Source organism: Notechis scutatus, chromosome 10, assembly GCF_049901735.1.
Source record: "Notechis scutatus isolate UNSWTSFEM ecotype Mainland chromosome 10, rNotScu1.2, whole genome shotgun sequence".
NCBI lineage: Eukaryota > Metazoa > Chordata > Lepidosauria > Squamata > Elapidae > Notechis > Notechis scutatus.
In genome coordinates this window covers 18,860,319-18,885,556 of record NC_142018.1, presented here as the reverse complement: position 1 = coordinate 18,885,556, position 25,238 = coordinate 18,860,319, and the positions used below count along the sequence as shown (strand labels likewise).

Here is a 25,238-nt window from a genome sequence, read left to right as displayed (position 1 = left end):
AAACCTTTTTCTTTTCAACTATTGTTATGTCAGGCGTGTTGTGGGCCAAATGCCTGTCAGTCTGAATTCTGAAGTCCCACAAGAACTTGACTTTTTCATTCTCCAGAACCTTCTCAACCTGATGTTCCCAGTAGTTGTTACTATACTCAAATCCAAACTTTTTGGCAGTTTCCAGTGAATGATTTTAGCAACTCAGTTATGGCGTTCTAGGTAGTCAGTTTGTGAAATTATTATTATTGTTGTTATCATCATTATTAAAAAAAAGAACATCCTAAACAGGCAGTAGTAGAGCTTTATTTACATTTTGTATTCAAAGTAATTCAGTAGAAATCAAGTATTTACAACTTCATTGAACACTATGCAAAAAGGGGAGAAAAAGGCATGCTGATTTTTCCTATTGGAATCAAGGGTGGAAAAAAGTTTCAGAACCGATTATCGCTGCTCCTCAAGTCCACTTGGTCTAGACTTGCAATCAGAGAACGGAAACACAGAACGTGAGATAAAGTGCATTATTAAATATATAGTAATTCACTTTGGTGGGTGAGGTTTTTGAGCTCTAGGCAAAGGCACCCTTGTGTTCACCTTATTCCCTTCTTACATATTAGAAAAAATAATTTTAAAAGTTCACCCATTCATCGATTTCCAGTTTAGCCATGTCCATACATTGCCTATTCTGAATATTTACAGTACTCTTTGGGTATCTTTACTTAGCTGTTTTCTTTGGAGTAGCAGCAGCAACAACCACAAAATAATCCCTTCGAGCAAGGCCTAGTTAAGCCTCTTGACAAAGTTAAGAGCAGCACTAACTAAAAATTGGACCATTCATTGGGCCCGTGTGACAGCTTGTTAAGATTGCAACAACAACAACAAACAAAAATCACAGGGCGAATTTTGTGCAGCTTTCCACCATCACCACCCCAGTACAAAATAAGTTGCATTCTGTTCCCTTGAACATTTTTACAATGCCCAGAGTGTTAAAATTTGCTCTATAAATCAGCGAAGAGGGTGAGAAAGAAATATATCCCCAGTGTCTTTTTACCAGTCCAGATTGAAAGCTGAATTGCTTGGCAATTCTAACGACCCCGGCAAGAGGGAATTTGCAACAGACCAAGAAAAAGGAAAACTCTCCATAAATTACATTAAAAGCCAAGTGGACTCAAAACCAGGGCTGAAAAGCAGCATACAGGCACGCCCACCCCCCAGTGGTTTCGACACCCGAAAGCTTTAAAAGAATTTTTAACAAAGCTAACTCGATTAATTTAAACTTAATTTGAAGATTGGTGTGTGTCTGTGTGTGTATTTTTCCGATGGGTTAATGCTTCTGTAGGATGAACGGCCGAAGTTTCTACTGCAGGAAAACGTGAGAATGCTCGGGTGTCTTGTTCGCAGGATGCTTGATGCTTTTTCCTGGATGGAGCCAGAAGCAAAAGAATCAGTAATACTAAAAAGGAAGACTAATTCAGGAAAGAAAGAAAGTGAATGAGCAAGGCCACTCCAGACACTTGCAATCTTAAAATTGTGTATTTTATCTCGGGGTGGGGGGCACGGGAGGGTGGTCAAAGGGGAACGTTGCTGCTACATCGGTCTGGGATGCTGGTTTGCCTCGAGAGATCTGCAGTCTTGCGCCAAACAGCACCTAGGATTTCACCGGCTGCTCTTGGGTTTCGTCCCCTTCGAAGCCGGGATTGTCAAGATGGGGCAGCGTGTCCACCTCGGGCATCTGCGAAGCGTTGACAAGATGGAGGTGGTCACCTTGGGAGAAAGGAGGGAGGAGGAAGAGGAGGAGATGGTTGGCTATCTGCTCACGGCCCGTCACGTTCCTTGTATGAGCTACAGCAGGGGTGTCAAACTCAAGGCCTGGGGGCCTGGATTTGGCCCGCGGGGTGCTTAGATCTGGCCGGCGGGGCCGCCCTGGAAATAGGAATGGACCGGCCCGCGATGCCTCTGCCAGCGGAAACAGCTCGACGGGGCCCACCCGAGCTCCGTTTTTGCTGGTGGAGGGTTGCAGGACGCGGTCCTGGCAAGAAACAGAGCTTGGGAGCCTGTTTTAGCTGGCAGAGCACTTGGGCTGTCACAGGCGCCCCTGACACAAGGGATGTCATGCTGGCCACGCCCACCCTGGCCACGCCCCCTCACCCCCCAAGGTCCAACACAACCCTGATGCGGCCGCAAGGAAGTCGCGTTTGTCACCCCCGAGCTACAGGGAGACCTTGAGATAGGAACGTCATGGAGCATGCCATGGAGACCCCACACCCTTTCTGACAGGTGGGAGTCCAATCTCTTCTCTTCACTAAATTTAGTGCATAAATGCAAAACTGAAGTCAGCGTGATATTGCCTTTTTTTGCGGTAAGTCTCTACAGATTGAAATAGAAATATAGGTAGCAATAGCAACGGCACTTTAAGAGAATAACAGAGTTGGAAGGGACCATGTAGGTCATCTAGTCCAACCCCTTGTCCAAGCAGGAGACCCTACACCATTTCTGATGGCAGTCTAGTTTCTTGAAAGCTTCTAGTGATGAAGCTCCCACCACTTCTGAAGGCAACTTCTGTTCCATGGGTTGATGGTTCTCACTGTCAGAAAATGTCTCCTTATTTCCAGGTTGAATCTCTCCTTGTTCAGTTTCCACCCATTATTCCTTGTCTGGCCTTCGGGAGCTTTGGAGAATAGCTTGACCCCCTCCTCCTCTCTGTGGCAGCCCCTCAAATATTGGAATATGGCTCTCCTGTCTCCCCTGGTCCTTCCCTTCACTAGACTAGCCATGCCCAATTCCTGTAACAGTTCATTGTATGTTTTAGCCTCCAGTCCCCTAATCATCCTGGTTGCTCTTCTCTGCACTCTTTCTAGAGCAAGGGTCTTCAAACTTGGCACGTTTAAGGCTTGTGGACTTCAACTCCTACAATTCCTCCTCCAATCATGTTAGCTCAGGAATTCTGGGAGTTGAAGTCTTCAAACTTGGCAAGTTTAAGATTTGTGGACTTCAACTCCCAGAATTCCTGAGCTAACATGACTGAGGGAGAAATTCTGGGAGTTGAAGTCCACAAGTCTAAAAGCTGTCAAGTTTGAAGACTCCTGTTCTAGAGTCTCCACATCCTTTTTATAGTGTAGTGACCAAAACTGGATGCGGTACTCTAGGTGTGGTCTTACTAAGGCTTGATAGAGTGGTATTAGTACCTACCTTGATCTCAATTGTATCCCTCTGTTAAGGCAACTTAGGATTGCATTAGCTTTTTTGGTGGCTGCTGCACACGGCTGGCTCGTATTTAGCTGGCTGTCCACTAAGACTACAAGATCCCTCTCCCAGTTCCTGCTATTGAGCCTGGATTCAACCCAGTCTACATATGTAGTTTTCAATTTTGATTTCTGAATTTTCAATTCGGAGCTTTATCTGCTAGCAGGACATGGGAAGAAGAGAAAAAAACTCTTCTACGAATGAGAAGACAGTGGCTGGTAGTCACAACTGGTGGGCTTCGGGCAAAGCCACTGACCTTAAACACCAAGCGGTTTGAAGGCTTACCAGGATGTTAATTGCAATTTTAAAATAAAGGATTAGAAGTTAATAGGCTTAAATGCCATTAAGTTCATAGATCGGTTTGGAGAGTTCCGCCGGTTCAAAAACAGAAAGTGAATTTTTTTAAGTCGGAAAGGATTATCTGCTGGGGATGTTTTTGCCCACGAGGCCAATAATCCTGATTAGCCTTCTACAGTTCCTAATTTTATTAAGGAGGATTTCCATTCAGAAGCCTCCTTTGAACGACCCATTCTAGGATTTGGTGGTTATGAGCCAGATCGTAACCGCCAAATCCTAGAATGGATCATGCAAAGTAAGGTGTTTTCGTTCAGCTTCTCATTATTTTGTTCAACTGCTATTATAAGGAGTTGCTCTTCTTAAAAAAGGCTGGTCTTTTTAAAGAGCTCATTAATTAAATCAGGAGCTACCAAAGGCTTTTTCATCTTTGGAAGGATAAATCAGAAATATGGAATTCCTGGAGACGGTGTCTTGATATGTCTGAAAAAAAGAAATGCTATATGCATCTTAAAAAAGTTTACAGGCACATAAAAATCGTTGCTGTATTTCCAACAGCAGAAATAATCTGATTTTTGGATCAGCCAATCACCTGCATTTATTGGATGGCTGGATTAATAAACTTTGCATGTTAATATGTCTTATTTTAAGGCTGCCCTTAAAAACAGCATCCAGGTGCTTCAAGAAAACTCTCTTGGGTTCCTGGATGCAGAAACAGTTTTCTGGAACTACAAAGCTGAAAGGTCAGGAAATCCATCCTATTATTCAGCAAAGGAACTTAAAAGAAAAAAGAAAAAAAGAACCCCAACAATTCTCTGTCTTGCTTTCATCTCAACTCCTCAAATCACAGCGTAAGAGCAGAGAGACAGTTTAGTCTAGTGGTTAGGGGCACCAGGCTAGAAAAGTGGGAGATGGTGAATTCTAGTCCCACCTTAGGTACAAAAGTCAGCTGGATAACTTTGGGCCCATCACAAGGAGATTGTGAGTTCTAGTCCTGCCTTAGCCATGAATGACAGATGGGTGGCTTTGGGCCAATCACCAGGAGATGGTGAGTTCTAGTCCTGTCTTAAGCATGAAAGCTGGTTGGGTGACTTTGGGCCAATCACCAGGAGATGGTGAGTTCTAGTCCCGCCTTAGGCACGAAAGTCAGCTGGATAACTTTGGGCCAATCACCAGGAGACAGTGAGTTCTAGTCCCGCCTTAGGCACGAAAGTCAGCTGGATAACTTTGGGCCAATCACCAGGAGACAGTGAGTTCTAGTCCCACCGTAGGCATGGAAGCCAACTGGGTGACTTTGGTCCAATCACCAGGAGACGGTGAGTTCTAGTCCCACCTTTGGCATGAAAGCCAGCTGGGCCAGTCCCTCTCTCTTAGCCCAACCTACCTCACAGGGTTGTTGTTTGGGGAAAACAGGAGGAGGAAATTGTGCTGCATATGGAGTTATTTGCAAGAATAATAAAGTGGGATGCAAGTAAATAAGCAGATTAAACAAATGCCAAGCTCCTTATATACTGTGTTTCTTTGGGGCATTTCCTATTACTACAGTGTTTCTCCTCGAATCTATCTGTCGTAGCTCAACTATGAGGAAATCACTCTCACACCCCAGGATCAGCACATCAGTGCCATCCCTGCTTCTCTGCAAAAAGGAACCGAGCCCTTGAAGGAGTGTAAATCCCCTCTCCTCGTGGTGTGCCACTGAATCCCCAGCAGGGGGCAGGCGATACCGTCCAATTTTTTTTGTGCCAAAGGAAAACCAAAGGGATGCTAGCTCCGGAGAAAGAATTGGGTCATTGTTAATTTGCGAGAGCCGCTGGAAACTTACTCTCTGGAGTAACACGCTCCTCCGGAGCCGGTTCCTCAGCTCCCTGCACGGAAGCGTACCCGGATGAGGCGGTCTCGCTGTGGTTATCTTCTTCGTTAACCGAAGGGACGTTAGAAGCTTCACTGGATGCCGTGGGGGCTTGCGTCGCTTCCCCTCGCTCTTCTATGTCCACCTACGTCGAGCAGAATTTCACAGGAAGAAACTAAAGTTATTTCCACACAGCTAAAAGCTCCCTTCTCACCCTTTAGTGTTTCCACGAAAATACGACCTACCCTGAAAGTAAGCCCTGGCTTGATTTTTACATGTGTGCCTGATATAATCCATATCCCCAAAATGAGCCCTAATTAAGACCCCCACCCACTCCAGAGTAGACGGGTAAAAATTAAACTAGGGTGGGGATGGGTGAGGGTGGAGCTGCCCTACTACTTACCTTTGGATAGTTGTAGCGAGGCCTCGCACACCTTGATACCTGCCTTGCCGGCCCATTTCTTCTGCGGCCGGCAAGGCTTTCCCGAAGGCCTCTGTAGCCAATAACAGAGATCCAGATCGACCCAGAGCTCTGTCATTGGCTGCAGTAGGCCTTCAGGAAAATCTTGCCGGCCGCAGAAATTCCTGAAGGCCTCTGACAGCGAAAAGGAGGCCAGGGGCAACGCATGCAAGTGTGGCGAGTCAGTGGACAACATCCCTCCCTCCCAAAAATAAGACCTAGTGCCTTTTTTTGATGGGGGGGAAAAAGGCAGGGTCTTATTTTCAGGGAAACATGGTACGTTCAGTACACTCTTCCCTGAAGGTATTTTAATTAGCTTTCAAAGAAGGTTAATGAACTTAAGCACAAAGCTTGTTTTGCATGGAAAACAACCTTAGAAACACATACGGAGGACTTACATGGAAACTGTTGTTAAGTTTCCTCCTTGTAAATGGACAAAAATGTCTTTCCAAAAGGATAAGGGCACTGCAACTGTTTTCTAGAGCAAACCCGGTAATAGCAAAAGAGCAGGTAATGAGTAACTTAACCACAGCTCATAGATTTACCTCAATTCCCAAAGCCTTCAGTATGTCACATTTACACATGGGGCAGGTCCTATGCTCCAGCAGCCAGGGATCAATACAGCTCTTGTGAAACAGATGGCTGGAAAATAAAAATAACAAGAATTTATACTATGAGTCAACAGGTAAGAGCAACATTTTTTGCTAATTTTTAAAAATGTACAATCGATTTGGTTCACACATTATGTTATGCTTTGCTTAGTCATGGTCTGCTAATCAATCACCACTAGGTTTGCTCACGTTTCATACAGGAATATACCAAACAGAATACTGGTGTACTCTGATTTTGTCTTGTTGTCTTTTAAATCCAATGACTGTTTAAAAGGGCACAGAACTTTATCATCATTCAACAGTTAAATGGAGAGTCTTGGCATGCATATATAATATAGTCATGTAGGTCTGCTTGTAGGAATATCGTTATGCAATTGTTTTTGCTATTTTAGGAACCTAACAAAATGTGAAGACCTCAAATTTAAGTCTGCAGTTATTTAAAATATAGTTATATAGACTTTTCTTTTTTTAATAAAAGTCATGTTTAAATGGTAATTCAAAGCTAAATACAATTATTGCATTCTTGACCAGAGATTTCCAACTTTGGCAACTTTTAAGACTGGAGAACTTCAAATCCCAGAATTCTCCATGCATGAGTATCAAAGACGGTTGTAAATATGTATATAATTGTAAATAAATGTAGATAAATGTAAATAAAATAATATGCAGCTAGCACTATACTAATAACATAAGGGAAAAAGGGAATGAACTGTTATGTGTATTTCTATACCATAGCTTGTATGGCCAAAATGATGGCCATGAAAGTCGCACTGTGTTCAGTTGTTTGTAATGTTTATTCAATAAAAAATTTTTGAAAAGAAAATTGTAATTCAAAGCTAAATGCACTTATTACATTCTAGACTAGAGATTTCCAACCTTGCCAACTTTTAAGACTGGTGAACCTCAAATCCCAGAATTCCCCATGCTGTCAGTGGGAATTCTGGGGGTTAAAGTCCACTGGTCTTAAAGCTGCCAAGGTTGGACACCCCTGTTCAGGTGTTCAATTACACCTGAACTCAACTGATTTAAGTGTCATTTGAGCCAATTATCATGAGAAACAAAAGCCGACTCAGTGAAACCAGCTCCCCAGGAGTACAGAGGAAGAGAGAAGGAGAACGAGCATGAGAAGAATAACTACTGGAGATGGGGGGGAAAAAAAAGGATTAACTTACTTGCAGGTTAAAATTCGGACGACATCATTTGGTTTGTACGCTTCAATGCACACCGCACAGCTGTCTGCATCAGGGCCCGTTTCCTTTGAAGAAAAGAAGAGAGAGAAAACATTTTCTTCTCGTCTTCCACTAACCGGCGGACGTAACCACGATCGGAGGCATTGGGATTTTGGCTAACTGCCCCTCGAAAGGACTCCAAAATGTAGACTCCAAAAATGATGTTTTTCAACACAATAAAAATGGGAGTTCTGGAGAATCGTCTTAGAGCCATGGGCTCCAATCTTTTGGGCACCAGGAACCGGTTCCACGGAGAAAGGTTTTTCCATGGACCAGAGCGGGCGTGGTTTTGCATGGCGCATGGATGGGGCTTCATGTCAGGGCTCCGGTAGTGACCCCCCCATTTAAATCATGAGTCTCTAGTCAACTTCCAGAACTTGAAGATTTATTTGGAGTAAACATGCCGGCACTGCCTGGGTGTAGCTGACTCTGAGGCACATCATTCATTGTCACTCTTGGCCCTGCTTTCCCTCCCCCCCTGGGTGTATCTCAATTCATATTCTCCAATGGGACACGTCCATAGCCAAAAGTCATCAATCATGCTCTCTAGTTAGAATTTTGTGTGGCAGGAACTTTGGTTGTCTGGAAACTACCTATGAAAACATTTATGCAATACAGTTTCGTTTTTGCAAGCTGCTACACCCTCTCTTTCTTTTGGCAACTCTAAAAGATCAGAGAAATATTTTATGAGTTTGACATTTCGCTTGTTTGCGTGGCCCGGTTTCTGGCATGCCACGGCCCGGTCCGCGCCTTGTGGGGTTGGGGACCCATGATCTAGAGGCAAATTTTTAGAGTAATAGAATCGGGGTGGGCTTCAAAAATTTTAGCAACCATTCTCTGGTTGTGGGGTGGGCGTGGCCATGGTGGGTGTGGCCTAGTCGGCCTCCTGCACCACAATGGGAGGTGAGGGAGCTTTTCGCCCTTCCCGGGCTCCGGAGGCTTTCTTTGAGCCTCCGGGAGGGCGAAAACGGCCTCCCCAGACGCCGGAGGCTGGAAATGGGCCCGTTTTTCGCCCACCTTGAGCCTCCTTGCACTTTCCTGGGATCCAAAATGGGTCATTTGGAAACTCCTGGGAGGGGAGGGGCAGGTTGGGGCAGGGCCAGCCTGGGATGGGATTTGCCGGTTCACCGAACCAGCCATAACATTAGCTACCGGTTAGCTACGGGTTTGCCCAAACTGGGGAGCAGCCCGCCCCTGAATAGGATCTACAGAAACATCCAGGCAACAACTGAACAGAGGAACACCTTCTACAACACCTTCTACTCTGGGAGAGATGGGTCGCATGCAAGTCAAATCAATAAACCAACCTTATCGTTTATATTTGGGTATGCCTCTGGAATTTCCCTCCATTTTGAAATCAAGAAGATAAACCTGTAGCCACAATATAAGTTTTTTTTGCAGGGGGAGGGGGAGGGGAGGGCTCCCCGAAATTAACCGGGCACAATTTGTTGAACGAGTCATACACCTCCTGAACAAACTTTGACGAAATCCTTGTTAAAATCAACCCGCCGAATTAAGATCTCTCTCTCTCTCTTTTCACACTGACTAGTGTTCAAACACTTAAGACTTGTGTCTTGCCCCTGTTGGAATCTGCCTCAGAGGGGGAAGCCAAGCAGCAGGGAGCGGGAGTGTGGCTCCGTTGTCTGTGGAGGAGACTGGGGAAGGGCAAAGTCTGGCTGGGCAGAGCAGGGGAGAGGTAGAACAAGGGAGAGGGAGTTCAGAGGAAGACGCAGGCCCACCCCCTCTTCATCCTAGGGCATGCAGGGAGGAATGGAGAAGGGAGCAACGTGAGTTGCGTGGCTTACGGGGGGGAAGAAAGGGCCCTGATTCCCTTCATTAGCTGTGGCTGGGAACACAGTGTATAATAAAGGAAGCTGTGTGCAGTAAGTTGTTGGGAGCAAACATGAATTTATCTTGTATCATCGTGCCTTTTCTGTGCTCCTGGCGTCTTCCCAACTGTGTGAGCTTTGCCATGCTTTCAAGTTTGAAATTCCCGCTCCTCCCCTGCCAAACTAATTACCTCAGTTTGGCTTGTTTGGACTTTAAATTACAGTTTGTGTGTACCTTGTTTTGGACTGAATTTTCTACAGTTAAAGGCTGTTCCTGGGAGTTTTTCTCCAGCCCGAAGGTAACCTGGACATTGGGGGCAAAGTTGGAAATAATAAAGGGACTCTTATTGCTTATCTGTGTTGCCTTTGTGCCACACCCCGGGTCATCACAACTTGTGTTCAAACACCTCTATACTTGCTGCAAGGAACTAAGGTGGAAGATTCAAACTGGCCCAGCATAACAGGCTTCCTCACAAGGTTATAGGACATTTAAAAAATAAACAAACGAGCAAACTAGGGATATGGTTATTTTCTGGAACAGGAACAAGAACAGGCTGGGCAGGTGTCTTTTTTGAAGGATGGTGCAACCTGCACGTAAAGAGGATGAATCCGCCTCCTTGTTCTTTTTTTTTTTTTGGGGGGGTCGTACTGGTACCTTGTCTCCCTGTTTTAATGTACGCAGTTGTAGCTGCCCAATTGCTTTCCTGGCGTCCTCTTTCAGCCGTCTCTGTAAAAAAGACAGAATGTGTCAGTGCAGAACTGGTTCTCCCGTCCAATGTTTAGATCGGCTACACAATTAACAATGGGCGAGGGTGTTCCTTTAAGGAGAGATGGAGCAAACCTGCCTAGGAGTATTACCCAGGACCTAATTATAAGCCAAGAGTCTTGCAGGTATGTGGTTTTTGAAGAGTTGTACTTGGCATGTGCAGAAATATTACTTAGTTTATTCAAAGGGGTTTTGTAGGCCAAACGGGAAACATTCCAGGAGACATTCCCAAATGTCAACCAAATTGTTTTCAGGTGACTGATTAAGGTTAAAACAAGGTTCTCCGGTGGGAAAAAAAAATGGTTCACCTGAACTTGCTTCACGCTCTCTAAAGCTCCTTTATATAGAATAACAGAGTTGGAAGGGACCTTGGAGGTCTTCTAGTGCAACGCCCTGCTTAGGCAGGAAACCCTACACCACTTCAGACAAATCGTTGTCCAATCTCTTCTTAAAAACTTCCAGTGTTGGAGCATTTACAACTTCTGGATGCAAGTTGTTCCGCTGATTAATTCTTCTAACTGTCAGGAAATTCCTCCTTAGTTCTAGGTTGCTTCTCTCCTTGATTAGTTTCCATCTGTTGCTTCTTGTCCGACCTGAGGTGCTTTGGAGAATAGCTTGACTCCCTCTTCTTTGGGGCAGCCCCTGAGATATTGGAACACTCCCATCCTGTCACCCCTAGTCCTTCTTTTCAACAAACTAGGTGAGAATATGAGCTGCCCAGAACAGGGATGGAAAAATGGAAGCAGCTCAATTCAGGTGCTATTCTTCAAATTTCTGCTCCGTTTCAGCCAAATCATACACCGCTTTGAACTGGCCTCGGCCAATTTCCCCCCCTTCCCCAATAGAATGAAAAGAATGCATATATATATATTTAACCTAATCTGACTTGAAGTAGTTCATTTTTTTCTCACAGGCACGACTGAGATGGTAGGAAAGCTATATTCTCTGTTTTTAATCTTACTGATGAATGCCAACTATTGTGGATACGGTTTGAAAAATATCCTCTTTCTTTGATTGCTTTTAACAGCCAACTGCAGTGGTATCGGAAGCTTTTCACCGAATAGTCACCCAGTGGCATACATGAGATTAAACCGTCATAGATATTTAATGATCTTGAAAGATTCACATCCTTTTATGAGGCTGTAAATACAGATGAGCTAGCACGCATTCATTTCACGCCGAGGCAACTCATTAAGCCCTGGCAAATTAATTTTAGTTTGGATAGGAGAAGCAAGCGAAAGGTTGTAATTATACACTGGAAGAACTTGAAGTGTCTGTAACAAAGGGAGGCTCTAAGGTGCTAAACCCTAAGCCAGCTACGCACGGAAAATCTATCAGGGGAACACACCACTTTTGCTTCAGGAGGCTGGAGGTGATAAGTCTTGGCAGGCTCTTAAAAAGATACTGCTTGAGCTATTTAAAGAATCCATACAAGTATTCCAAGAATTTATTTACCAACCTTGGAAAAACAGCTGTTCACTAAAAGCTGAAATTATCTAGAAAAGTATATCTTTTTTTTTAGAAATTTACTGTCTGAGGAAAGAGTCTTTCCAACTAGAATCCAGGCTGGCCCATTAAAAAAAAAATTCAAACGCAACAAGAAAATCCCACAAATTCCTCCCAAATCAAGAAATGATTATATTATGAAGTTGTGTCCTCAGATGTATGCGAATACCTTGGTGGTCTCTACTTCGCATGGATGGATTTATCAGAGGGGCGGCTTAAGGACTGATCATTGTGGACAGGTCTTTATAAAACATCACTGTTCAAAACTTTGCCCACAGCCTGAAGTTCGATCCTGACGGGGCTGAAAGGGTGGAGAGAGAGAGAGAGAGAGAGAGAAAAACTCACCTGTCTCCTGTTCTGGGCCCTGGCAACCCGGAGCCTTCTAGTGGAGTAAAATATGAAGTACCCCACCGTGGCGGCGGTGACAATGAAGAAGGAGACCGAGACGAAGAAAATGGAGTAATTATTCATCCACGAGCCGTGTTTTTTCCCTACTTCGATAGCCATGGTCACCTGGTAGCCCCTTTCAATCTTCTGGAGGATTTCTCTGCCTTTGGCGTAGCTAATCATGATGGCCACGATGTTTCCCGTACCTGCACGAGAGAAAGGTTGGAGGCGTTGCGGCAGGCTGTCCCTGCCAATGGGGCATGTCTTTGTGGTGGGCTCCTCTAAGCTGGGTGGTTTTTCTGGCAGATGTTTCACGACCCAACTAGCTAACATCATTAGTGATCCTTCCTTCCCTCCCTCCCCCTGGTGCTCTCTGAGCTTGGTGGTTTTCTGGCAGACGTTTCACAACCCAACTAGGTAACATGATCAGTGATCCATCCTTCCTCCCTCCCTCCCTCCCTCCCTCCCTTCCTCAGTGCTCTCTGAGCTTGGTGGTTTTCTGGCAGACGTTTCACAACCCAACTAGGTAACATGATCAGTGATCCATCCTTCCTTCCTCCCTCCCTCCCTCCCTCCCTTCCTCGGTGCTCTCTGAGCTTGGTGGTTTTCTGGCAGACGTTTCACAACCCAACTAGGTAACATGATCAGTGATCCTTCCTTCCTTCCTTCCTTCCTTCCTTCCTTCTCCCTCCCTCCCTCGGTGCTCTCTGAGCTTGGTGGTTTTCTGGCAGACGTTTCACAACCCAACTAGGTAACATGATCAGTGATCCTTCCTTCCTTCCTTCCTCCTCCCTCCCTCCTCGGTGCTCTCTGAGCTTGGTGGTTTTCTTGCACGCATTTCACAGCCCAACTAGGTAACATCATCAGTGCTAGAACCCCCGTCTCTTCTATCACGATGATGTTAGCTAGTGGGGCAATGAAATGTCTGCAAGAAAACCACTAAGCTCAGAGATCACCAGCTCCTCTCCTCCTGTTCCTCCCTTCTCCTCTACTCCACAAACCCCCACTCCCTTCTAGCACTGATGATGTTACCTAGTTGGGTAACAAAATGCCTGCAAGAGAACCACCTAGCTCAGCTAGCATCAAGGACTCCACAGTTCAACCCTCAGCTACAAATATTCTTTTCTATAGACCACGTGCTATTTATTCATTTATTTATTGGATTTATGTATAACTATTTTATCTCCCAAACATTGACTTTACCCACTCAACAGACCCAATCAACAGCCATTTATGAAGTCTGCTTGCAGGAGGGACCCAAGGAGTGGTCCCAAAAGTGACGTTTTGGATTCTTGCTTAACTGCCACCACTAAGATGAGGAAGTCCATCTTCTAGGTGTGGCCTCCCTGGCACAACAACACTCCGATGTGAACATTCATGTTGGCCAATTAAAACTCTCCCAGGGTGGGAGAGTTGGGAGGTGGTGCTTTCATCATGGGAACGCTGCTTATATTGGCACTTCAAAAGTTTAGCAATTATTCTGGTTTTGTTATTCTGGTTTGGTTCTTTTTCTCGTTGCGTTTGTTACTCTTGTGTGTAATTTGCTTGCCAAGAACTCTACAGACTCAAAGGCGGAAAATGTAAGCTAATTGGAGGTAAAAGAAACACCACCACCAACCAAGGTCAATGTTTCTTGCTTCCTGTCCAACCCAGGTGTCCTTTGTATCTGGCTGGCCAACAAGGACATTTTAAGAGAAACAACAGGGTGTGTGTGTGTGTGTGCATGTGAGGTGCAACCCTTCCCTGTCAGTCCATCTTGCCGGTGCTGCATTTCAGCACAAGACACAACTTGCACTCTCTGTTTTCTTGTTCCCAGTCTGTGGACAGGAAGGTTGGGAGTCCACAAAACGTTTTACACGTTTGCCAGAATTAGAATTTCTTTTCTTTTTAAAAAAATAATTTGTTATTAATGTTTTTATTAACATTAAAAACAATTGAACACAGTGCGACTTTCTTGGCAATCATTTATAACATAAAAATAGATATAACAGTTGATTTTTTCTTGACTAAGTTAATTTAGTGCTGGTTACATATTTGTTTCTATTTACATTTATATACATATTTACAACCTAGCTTCTTTTCCATCTCTTTTTTCCCTTATAGTCTTTTATATTCATATCATATTTGTCCATTACATTTCTTTTTCTTTAACTTACAAAACTTTAACCTTCATCCCTATAAAAGCGTCAACACTTCCTTCTTTTCCTCGACTCCAACCATTGATACATTTTGCTCCAGACTCCATAGTACCCTGGTCTCACCCTTATCCTTAATTTCTAGAGTTAGTCTGTCCATCTCTGCACAGTCTAATATTTTCCTTATTGTTTCGCTTTTGATGGGGGGGGTCAGAAATTAGAATTTCTAATTACAACAGGAGGATTTGTGGGTTGGATTACTGACCCACGGTATAAAAAATATTCAGCGGTTTAAATGAAGGACTGTAAATCTCCATATTCCAGGTAGACTTGGATTTTCCAAGGTAACCTTTGTCGGTTAAGACAATAACAACAAGAGTGCAGTTAGTCTTTGACTTGCAACCATGCACTGAAAAAAGTCGCTTGTTACACCTTTTTCACACTTACGACTTACGATTCCCTCGGTCAAACTTCAGACGCTTGGCAACGACTCATATTTACGACGGTTGCCGTGTCCTTGGGTTACGTGATTCCCCTTTTGAGACCTTCTGACAAAGACGACGGGAAAACCCAGACTCACTGAACCACCGTGCTAACTAACCTCACAAACTGCAGTGGTTCACTTAAGGACCGTGGCGAGAAAGATCGCAAAATGGGGCAAGACCCACGAATGTCTCACTTAGCGGCGGAAGTTTTGGGCTTCGATTGCGGTCATTAAGTCGAGGATAACCTGAAAGTGCTGGTTTTTTAAATTTTACGCCTCTAAGGAACTTGGCCTCACTTTATAACTGGGGCAGAACGATCCGAATAATAGGAGCAGGGAAGGCATGAACGATTTGATCGGTGAGGTTTTGCCTAGAATGTAATTTGTGTACCGGCTACCGATGTTGCAATCTCAGCTACGCTTAAATTCATGCAATATCTTCCTGGCAACATTTAATCACAAAAGCGTGCCAGTTGTGCTGTGGCACAGATTAACACCCGCTGGTGCCAGGCTTAAAAGAAAGTTTCCAACTCGCCTTATCTAGCTAAGAGACGGGCAAATTAATTTGGCGCTATCTGAAAGTGTTTTACCACGAATGGGCAGGGATTATCCAGCCGGTTCTGGCTTCTCCTTTATATTCCATATCAGATTGGGGGAACCCCAATGATTCCGTAGAACGACGTTTTTAGAAATATGAGGGGCTCCTTAGTGCTCTCTGACCTTGGCTGCTTTCTTTTCCCCCTCCCTCCAACAACGTTTTTTTTAAAAATTGAGTTATAAAGTAACGTAAAATACAAAATACAAAAGTAAATAGGAAAGCAGTGGGGAGGAAAAGGGGAAAGAGAGGTGAGGAAAGGTAAGAAAAGAAAAAAAGAAAAGAAAAGGAAGAGATGCATTGACTTCCGACTCTGTTACAGTAAAATAAGGCATTCACGTCAAATCACAACTTTTTTGCTTTTTTCAGAATAATATGAACACGCCATTTCTTATATGAACGTGGCTGCTTTCTGGCAGACGTTTCATTACCCAAACTAGGTAACGTCATCAGTGCTAGAAGGGAGTGGGGTTTGTTGAATAAAAGAGGAGGAGAATGGGAGGAGGAGGAGGAGGAGGAGGAGGAGACTGTGGGACCCTTGGTGCTGTCTGAGCTTGGCTATTTTCTTGCAGACATTTCATCACCAAGCTAGGTAACATCATCAGTGCTAGAAAGGGAGTGGAGTTTGTTGAATGGAAGAGGAGGACAATGGGATGAAGAGGATGAAGAGGAGGAGACGACTGTGGGATTCTTGGCGCTATCTGAGCTTGGCTAGTTTCTTGCAGACATTTCATCACCAAACTAGGTAACATCATCAGTGCTAGAAGGGAGTAGGGTTTGTTGAATGGAAGAGAAGGGGAATGGGAGGACGAGGAGGAGGAGGAGGAGGAGGAGGACGACGACGACTGTGGGACCCTTGGTGCCGTCTGAGCTTGGCTAGTTTCTTGCAGACGTTTCATTACCAAGCTAGGTAACATCATCAGTGCTAGAAAGGGAGTGGAGTTTGTTGAATGGAAGAGGAGGAGAATGGGATGAAGAGGAGGAGACGACTGTGGGGTCCTTGGCGCTATCTGAGCTTGGCTATTTTCTTGCAGATGTTTCATTACCAAACTAGGTAACATCAGCAGGGCTATCAGTTGTCTCCCTTCAGCTACTCATCAAAATTATAAATAAGCAGCCCTGGTGTATTTCAGTGGGAACGGATTCTTTCGACAGGATTCTAAAACTCTGTTCCCAACTAATACCAACTTATTCGTCTTCGGGACAGACAGCAGCTATCTCTGTCTCATTAAAGGAACTGGATTGTTTTTCCAAAATTATACAACGGGAGCAGAAGCCTCCTCACAACAGCATGTGACCCTGGCAAAGGATGCGGCTGTTCCAAACTGAAACCGAAGCATTGTATTGCCGGGGTAATTCGATGGTTGCCTGGTTCAAAAGAAGGATTGTGCATTCATTATTGTTCCCATTATACACACCACGTTTCTTCATGACTAATTAAAATGACAGGATATTGCCAATATAGAATAAATAGAACAGAATATAGAATAGAATATAGAATGGAACAGAATACAGAATAGAGTCGAATAGAGTATAGAATCTATCTATATAAAAGCGAAAAACCACTCACACATCATCACAAAATCTCCAGAACCGTAAAGCCTACAAACTTGAAATTGGGTACATGGGTTCCTCTTGGCTTCTAGATGCTCACTAAGAAAGGATTTTTTGAAATGACCATCAGAGCATTAGTATTTCCTATATTATTAACATGCTCTGATGCTAAAGAGTTCTACTCCCCCTCCCCACCTGAAAAGAAATCTGTTCCAAATGCAAAACATAAGCAGAGGAGTTTCAGTTTCACAGAAGCAACCAGCTTTAGTACAGAACAGTTGAGCTAAGCCAAGCCCAGGCTCCTTGCTGTCTCCTTCTGGCTCACACAGCAAATACTGTTTCACTTTCCAAACAGCCCTCAACTCTCTCACACACTGACTGGATGCTAGCCAGATGAATACAGATGGATGCTGTTAGGCAGAGGCAATTTTCTCCCCCTTATTTTCCTCCCCCCCAAAATAAGCCTGACCACATAGTTTTGTAGCGAAGCACGGGTATTGAGCTAGTGTAGAATAGAACAGAATATATAATAGAATATATAATATAGAAGAATAGAATAGAATAGAATAGAATAGGATTACTTTATTGTCGCTTTGAATGCACACTAATCGGCATACATTAAAGTGAAATTTCGCTGCCTACAGCTCTCAAAGGTGAGCGTCCAATATACCCTACATAATATAACAGAATAAATAAATACAGATAAATACAGAGTCTAGTTCAAACATAAGCATCATCATAAAAAAAAAGATAGTTTCAACCTGCTGACCCCCAAAATGTACTGGATTTAACACACAGGTTTTCCTGTGTTAAGTTTCAATGCATCTCCATGGAGTTTATATTTTGCCAACATTTGAAAGGAAGACTTCTTTCAAAAGTAGTGACAACTTCTTCCCAAATTTATGGCAGGAAGCTGGGAAAGTTTCAGAGAAAGAGAGATCAGTCAGAGGTAGCCTAGAACAGGATTCTCCAACTTTAAAAAGACTTTTGAACTTCAATTCCCCTGCTGGCTGAGGAATTCTGGGAGTTGAAGTCCACAAGTCTTAAAAGTTGTCCAATTTGGAGAAACTTGGCCTCTCCAGCCTGCTTAGGAAACAGCCAAATTCACCTACAACGGCCCAATCACATCTCTATGGTGGCACCTTCCCTATTTAACAAATCTTTAGTCTTTATTGAACCATCTTCGCTAAGAAGTTTGGAGACTCGTGATTATATCCTTCAAGGCCCAGATAGAGGAGATATGACAGTCACGCGATTCCAGACTCATCTTTTTTTGCACCTTTGCTCCCTTTCTGACTTAATCGCTTGTGCAACTGCAGTGCAATAGATCTGAAGTCCAGTTAAGTACCTGGTACCACACCCTAGGAAGTGTGCAAGTACACACAAGTACACACACAAAAAGCACTGGACCGTGACGCCGAAGCTCATAGGGGGTTGAAGCCGGTCATGTTTCTGTTATGAGCTCAAGCAAAAGCGCGAAGAATAATTTTTTAAGAAAATTAGTAGTACTTATAGACTTCTTTCTTTGATCGTAAAAGATAAGAGGCCTGCATGGTTCGTAAGAGTCTTCACAGCCATGCTGAAGCCAGTTTCCCTTCAGTATGATTATATGGTGTGTGTTATATGTGTATTTGGTTTAATATTTTACTACGTTTAGTATAGGACAGGGGTGGCTTACCTTTTTGGGCTCCACCCCACCCCCTTACCTGCACAGCTGATTTTCGGTGGGTTTGAGGCCTTTTTTGGCCTCCCAGAGGCTTGAGGAAGGCTTCTGCAGGCTCTGCTGGCCGAAAACTAGCCCTGTTTCGTCACTTCCGGTATTTTTGGAAAAAACAGGAAGTGACGAAACGGGGCGAGTTTTCGGCCTGCAAAGCCTGCAGAAGCCTTCCTCAAGCCTCTGGGAGGCTGAAAAAGGCCTCAAACCTGCCGAAAATCAGCTGTGAGGCGTGCACATGTGCAGTGAGGTAAGTCTGCCTGGAGCTCGGGTGCCATCGCAGGTATAGGAGTTGGAAGGGCCCATAGAGGTCTTCTAGTCCAGCCTCCTGATCAATCAGGACCCTTTATCATTTCAGACAAATGGTTGTCCTGTCTCGTCTTGAAAACCTCCAGTGTTAGGAGCATCCACCACTTCTGGTGGCAAGTTGTTCCACTGATTAATTGTTCTCACTGTCAGGAAATTCCTCCTTAGTTCTAGGTTGCTTCTCTCCTTGATTAGCCTCCATCCATTGTTTCTTGTCCTGCTCTCATTTGCTTTGGAGAATAGCTTGACTCCCTCTTCTTTGGGGCAGCCCCTGAGATATTGGAAGACTCTGCTATCATGTCACTCCTAGTTGGTCTCTTCTGAACTTTTACAGAATACAGAATAACAGAGTTGGGAGGGACCTTGGAGGTCTTCTAGTCCAACCCCCCTGCTCTAGAGACCCTGGCCTATACCGTTTCAGACAAGCGGCTGTCCAACCTCTTCTTAAAAGCCTCCAGTGATGGAGCACCCAGAGCTTCAGGAGACAAGCTGTTCCACTGATTCACTGTTCTCACTGTCAGGAAATTGCTCTTTTATTTCTAGGGGAGGTTCTCTCCTTAATTAGTTTCCATCCATTGCTTCTTGTCTTGCCTTCAGAAATTCTTGTTCTGACCAAGGCTGATGGAGACCCTAACACACGTTAGTCCCAACGGCTGTGAATTTTAGTCATTCACAGCCCGTAATGCGTCTCAAGCCATTTGTAAATAGTCCCACGGAAGTCTGCCAAAGTCCTTCAGGATAAGTCTGATAAGCACCCACCTTTATCTTCCTTGAAATGCTGCCAACGACTAAATGTCCAGTTAGTTATACGAGGCCAACAGGAGCACAAATTAAACACAGGGCTTCAGGTTTTAAACCGAACAGTATGAACAAAGTTGCTTCCTGCAAAGGCTCCTGTCCCTTTGCTCCTCCTTTATGTCTTATGGGAGGGCCAATCACCCCCAAGCCTTACTCCCGAGTCACTCCTTTTGTCTTAATTGTTCTTGCCTTCTGGCAGCTCTGTGCATGTGTGCACTGGGAACAGGCTCCCCTTGTTCCTCTGCCTCACTGCTGTCAGATTCTGAAGACTCCGGAGTTGGCACGTAACTCCCAGATGTTCCTGGCCCCATCTCTGTGTTGGGAGCTGGACCCTCGTCCGAGTCCTCCCCGGACTGGCCCATGTTCCTCCCCACTATCCGACTCTGCCGCCGTCTCCGCAGGCTGCTAGCAGACCACAACAAATTTGAAGCTTTGGATAGAATTCCACTTTCATTCTTTTTAGAAATAACTTAAGGCACAGGGAACATAACTAGTACTCCTCCCTTTTCCTATTTTCCCCACACCACCAATTCTATGGGCTGGAAGAGAGGGACTGACTCAAAGTCACCCATCTTGGCTTTCATGCCGAAGGCAGGACTAGAACTCCCAGGGTCCTGGTTTCTAGTCTTGCTGCCTTAACCGCTAGAGCAAACTTTAAGACGAAATAACTTTGGAAGCTACTCCCCAATTGCCAAGAAACGTTTTATTTTAAACCTTAGATATACAGAGTGTGTTTTATATAAAACAGGAGTTTCGTAGCCCTTCCTTGACACACTTAAAATCGAGGTCAAAGATGTAAAAAGCTATCTAGGCTAGGGCCGTTGACTAAGAGGAAGCTGGAAGTAACAGTGTGGTCGTACAACTCATGATGGCGAAAACTGCATTGTCAGAACGCTGTCCAGATTACTCAAGTGGATGGCCTTTAAATCATATGCCGTACACAACACATTCAGAGAGTCATTTCATTTATATATTACATGGATACTGCTGCCTATTTCTCCACTGTTAAGCAAGTTGGAACATGTGAGTTCATACAACAGATGGGTCAATAAGCTTAAACATTATCAGTAACATTTCTCTCTAGCTCTCTATCTAAATCATATTTCTATCATCTCTCTCCCTCTCCCTCATCCCTCCCTCTCTTTCTCCATCATCTATCATTTCCCTCCTCTTCTCTCTCCTCCCTCCCCCCTCTATCTGTCTATCTATCCATCCATCCATCCATCTAACCTATCATATCCCTCTCTCTCATCATCTATCATTTCCCTTCCTCTTTTCTTTCTTTCCTTCTCTTTCTTTCTTTCTTTCTTTTTCTTTCTTTCTTCTTTCTTTCTTCTATCTATCTATCATCTATCTATCATCTATCTATCTATCTATCTATCTATCTATCTATCTATCTATCTATCTATCCCTCCCTTTCTCTCATCTATCGCTCATCCTCCCTCCCTCTCCCTCCCTTCCTCTATCTCATCTCTCACATCCCCCCCTCTCTTTTCTCCATCATCTATCATTTCCCTCTCTCCTGCCTGCTCTGCCTATCTATCTATCATCTATCTATCTATCTATCTATCTATCTATCTATCTATCTATCTATCTATCTATCTATCTATCTATCTATCTATCTAATCTATCTAATCTATCTATCATCTATCTATCTATCTATCTAATCTTTCTATCATTTCCCTCCCTCCCTCTCTCTCATCATCTCTCTCATCCTCCCTCCCTCTATCTCCGAGCCTACTACCATACAGAAGGGGGAAAAAAAGTATTTTGAGACCTCACAAGTGCAAGTAGTCCTCAATTTACGACTTACAGAATTTCTGTTGCTAAGTGAGACAGAAGTATGTTTTGCCCGGTTTTACGACCTTTCTTGCCACAGTTGTTAAGTGAATCACTGCAGTTGTTAAATTAGTACAAGTGCTCCATCACTGGAGGCTTTCAAGAAGAGACTGGACAGCCACCTGTCTGGAATGGAATAGGGTCTCCTGCTTGAGCAGGGGGCTGGACTAGATGACCTCCAGGGTCCCTCCCAACTCTGCTATTCTGTTAGTAGCCCGGTTGTTAAGTGGATCTGCCTTCCGTATTGGCTTTGCTTCTCAGAGGGTCGCTAAAGGGGATCCCATGACCCCAGGACTCTGCAACCGTCATAAATACGAGTCAGTTGCCAAGCGGCTGAATGTAAATCGCGTGACCAGGGGGAGGTTGCAACGGCCGTAAGCGTGAAAAACCGCTCACAGGTCATTTTTTTTCAGTGCCGTTGTAACTTCAAACAGTCACTAACGACGAACTGTTGTCCCAAAGGTGCTTTTTTTTTTTTTTTTCCAGGAGGCAGCTGGACTTTTCTTGTTTTTTTCTTTGAAGGCTTTTCACTTCCCATCCAAGGAGCTTCTTCAGTTCTGACTGGATGGCGGGCAATGGAAGGATCGATACTCCTTGCAGACAGCCGGTCATTTGCCTCCTTTTAGAGGGCCGTTGAGGCCACTTGGATGTTTATCTGTGTCACCCAAGTAGTGCAAATGGGTCTGGGGTGGCCTTAACGACTCTTAAAAGGATGCAAATGACCAAGCTGCCTGCAACCCTTCCATTCCCCACCATTCAGTCAGAGCTGAAGAAGCTTCTTGGAGGAGGAGAACAACAAGGGAAGTCCAGTTGCCTCCTGAAAAAAAAAAAAAAAAAAGAAGCAACTTTGGGACAACCCGCACCTGGAGGACGGAGAATCTCTACAGACTTTTAGTTATACAATTTGGGATGGACAAAATTGCAGACTTATGGTAACCCATTTACACCATGCTGGTGACCCTGAGGACACAGATCTCCAAGTGGCCTCAACGGCTCTCTAAAAAGGATGCAAATGACCAGCTGTCTGCAAGGAGGATCGCTCCTTCCATTCCCCACTATCTTGTCAGAGACGAAGAAACTTCTTGGAGGAGAAGTGAAACATCTTCAAAAGGCAAAGAAAAAAGAAAAAGAAAGGAAAGTCCAGTTGACTCCTGAAAAAAAGCACCTTTGGGGCAACCTGGATGACTAAGAATCTCTACAGACTTTTAAACCAACTGTGGTTAAGTCGAAGACGACCTGTATAGAAGTCAATTTAATAGGAAAACCCCACAATTACAGCCCCCGTTTATTCAAACAAACCCAAGCCTGGGTATGAACTTCATTCTGCTCTGCTGCTTCGGTTTCTTCAGAAACTTAAACACCTGTTTCTCAAGGTCAATAGAGGTTGGGCAATGCCACCGCTCTGCACCTTGCAACCTGCCCGAGGAAAGGGACCGCGGACTCATAGTACCAAAGCTGATAAGATCCCTGAACGTGCATGTTCCACAAGATAAAATATTTATTCTGCACCTGTTGTTGTTATATCCTGGGCGTTCTACCCATTAAAGGTGTGATGATCATAGTGCCTTTAATCTCATATACACTTGACTCCTAAATGGTTTAAGTCCCAAACTGAATGGAATATTTTAGCTATGCTACTTCCGGATGCCTTAATGTCATTGTTCAGGGGGAAAAAAAAAAGCTCTAAGGTTGTCCTAAAATGAGGACTCTTATTACGTAAAAGAATAGAGTTATCTGGCTTCAAGCAGGCATTATTTCTTTATTGCTACTGAAACCCAATCAGTTTAATGGCCGTTCAGAATTACAAGGGTCCCCCATATAGGTAAGTCCTTGAATTATAACCTGTAGGTTTAGTCACTGAACAGTTACAACGGCACTGGAAAAAAAAACGGACTCATGGCTGTTTTTCACACTTCAATTCGCCCGCTTGGCAACCGGGGTTGTGTCACACACACACACACACACACACACACTTATTTTTGAGACCTTCTGACAAGTGAAATCCAGATTCACTTAACAGCTGGGTTATTAACTTAATAACTGCAATGAATCACTTAACGTATGTGGCAAGAAAGGTCGTAAAATGGGGCATGAGCCACTTAACAACTGTCCCGCTTAGCAACATACATTCTGGGCTCAATTGTGGACAATCACCTCCCTAACCGAAGAGAGTAGAAATAAAGACAGTAGAAACTTAACGTGTTTCCCCAAAAATAAGACCCTGTCTTATATATACATATATTTGCCACAAAAAAAAAGGCACCGGGTCTTATTTTCGGGGGATGTCATCCACTTACTAACCTCACTTGGCCGCATCACCCCCGGCCTCCTTTTCATGGTCAGAGGCCTTCAGGAACTTCTTCTTCTTCTGCAGCCAGCAAGGCTTTCCTGAAGGCCTCTGCAACCTTCAGGATCGATCCAGAGCTTTGTTCTCAACTCCAGAGGCCTTCAGGAAAGTCTGGCCAACCTTGCCGGCTGTAGAAGAAATGGGCCCGCAAGGAAGCTGTCGGGGTGTGCGAGGCCTGGCTACAACTGTCCAAAAATAAGTAGTAGGGCAGCTCCACCCCGACCCCATCCTAGCTTAATTTTTACCCGTCCACTCTGGAGTGAGTGGGATCTTAATTAGGGCTTATTTTGGGGTTTATTTCATTTAATTATTATTTAATTAGGGCTTATTTTGGGCACACATGTAAATAATCAAGCTAGGTCTTACTTTCGGGGTAGGTTGTATTTTCAGGGAAACAGTATATTCCAATGCATTTCAGAGTAAAAAATCAGTAGAAACCTCAGGTTATATCAGAATTTGGTGCTGTAAATACTTCAATGTATTTCTCTTTAGTTAAGTACCGATTTTCTAACACTGCGGGGTTATTCTGGGTTTGGAGTTTCTAAAAAAAAAAAAAAAAGGAAGTACCCAGTTATTCACAATGTATGAGAATATTAGCTTTGTTCCTATTTGGCCACAGGATCCTATTGCGTGGTTGATCAAGTCTGATTTTGCAATACAATTGAAAGAGAAGCAAAGCTGTGAAGCTGTATAATTAAAGTTGTCACTTTATTTGAACACGACCTGTCAGGTTTCTGTTGACCCAGCAAAATAACTTCATTTAGCAGAGAAACAAGTTTCAACCTTCATGAGAACATCCTGAGGCTGGTTTTTATGATGGCTTGTCCTTGCAACTCCAGCTCAACCAGCAAGAAAGCTTTTGGTAGGCGAAATCCAGCAAGGATCATCTTCATTCTGATTACTTATGGGAGCACTGAGACTTCTCATAATTAATTAGGCATTTGATTTATATCAGCCCAGGCTGGAGTAAAACTGGCCCAGATTAACATTTTTGATATGAAAGCTTTATGCTACATTTATTCCAGGGGGGATAAAAACGGATGATTTTAAAAAGTTTTTAAAAAGTCAGATTTTTAAATATTTAAATTGGATTTTTTTTTAAATCAAATTTATTTTAACAAAATGCTTTTGGAGTTAAAAAAAAAACAATCTATCTGAAGGTACATTTATTGAGCATGAAATGGAGCATTAGTTATGTAGCATTGAGGCTGTATGTTTTGCAACACTGGGACTGTCGGTGAGTCAACAGCCGGTCAGAGGCGCAGCCGCTGCGGGGCAGAGACGACAGTGGCTCTTTAAAAATT

At 44.0% G+C, this 25,238-nt stretch overlaps 1 protein-coding gene across 2 annotated transcripts in view; it reads right to left on the bottom strand.

The window, feature by feature from the left end:
- Positions 1 to 272: 272 nt before the first annotated feature.
- The window catches only part of RNF128 (ring finger protein 128), a 46,845-nt gene continuing 21,879 nt past the window's right edge, over positions 273 to 25,238 (bottom strand). For both annotated transcript variants that reach the window (XM_087972224.1, XM_026674809.2), the window contains exons 2-7: positions 12,121 to 12,368; positions 10,159 to 10,230; positions 7,618 to 7,700; positions 6,380 to 6,476; positions 5,348 to 5,519; positions 273 to 1,752 (exon numbers count right to left, since the gene is read on the bottom strand). In XM_087972224.1, the coding sequence (XP_087828350.1) occupies positions 1,637 to 1,752; positions 5,348 to 5,519; positions 6,380 to 6,476; positions 7,618 to 7,700; positions 10,159 to 10,230; positions 12,121 to 12,368 (788 nt within the window). In that variant the 3' untranslated portion in view covers positions 273 to 1,636. The remainder of the gene's footprint in view (positions 1,753 to 5,347; positions 5,520 to 6,379; positions 6,477 to 7,617; positions 7,701 to 10,158; positions 10,231 to 12,120; positions 12,369 to 25,238) is intronic.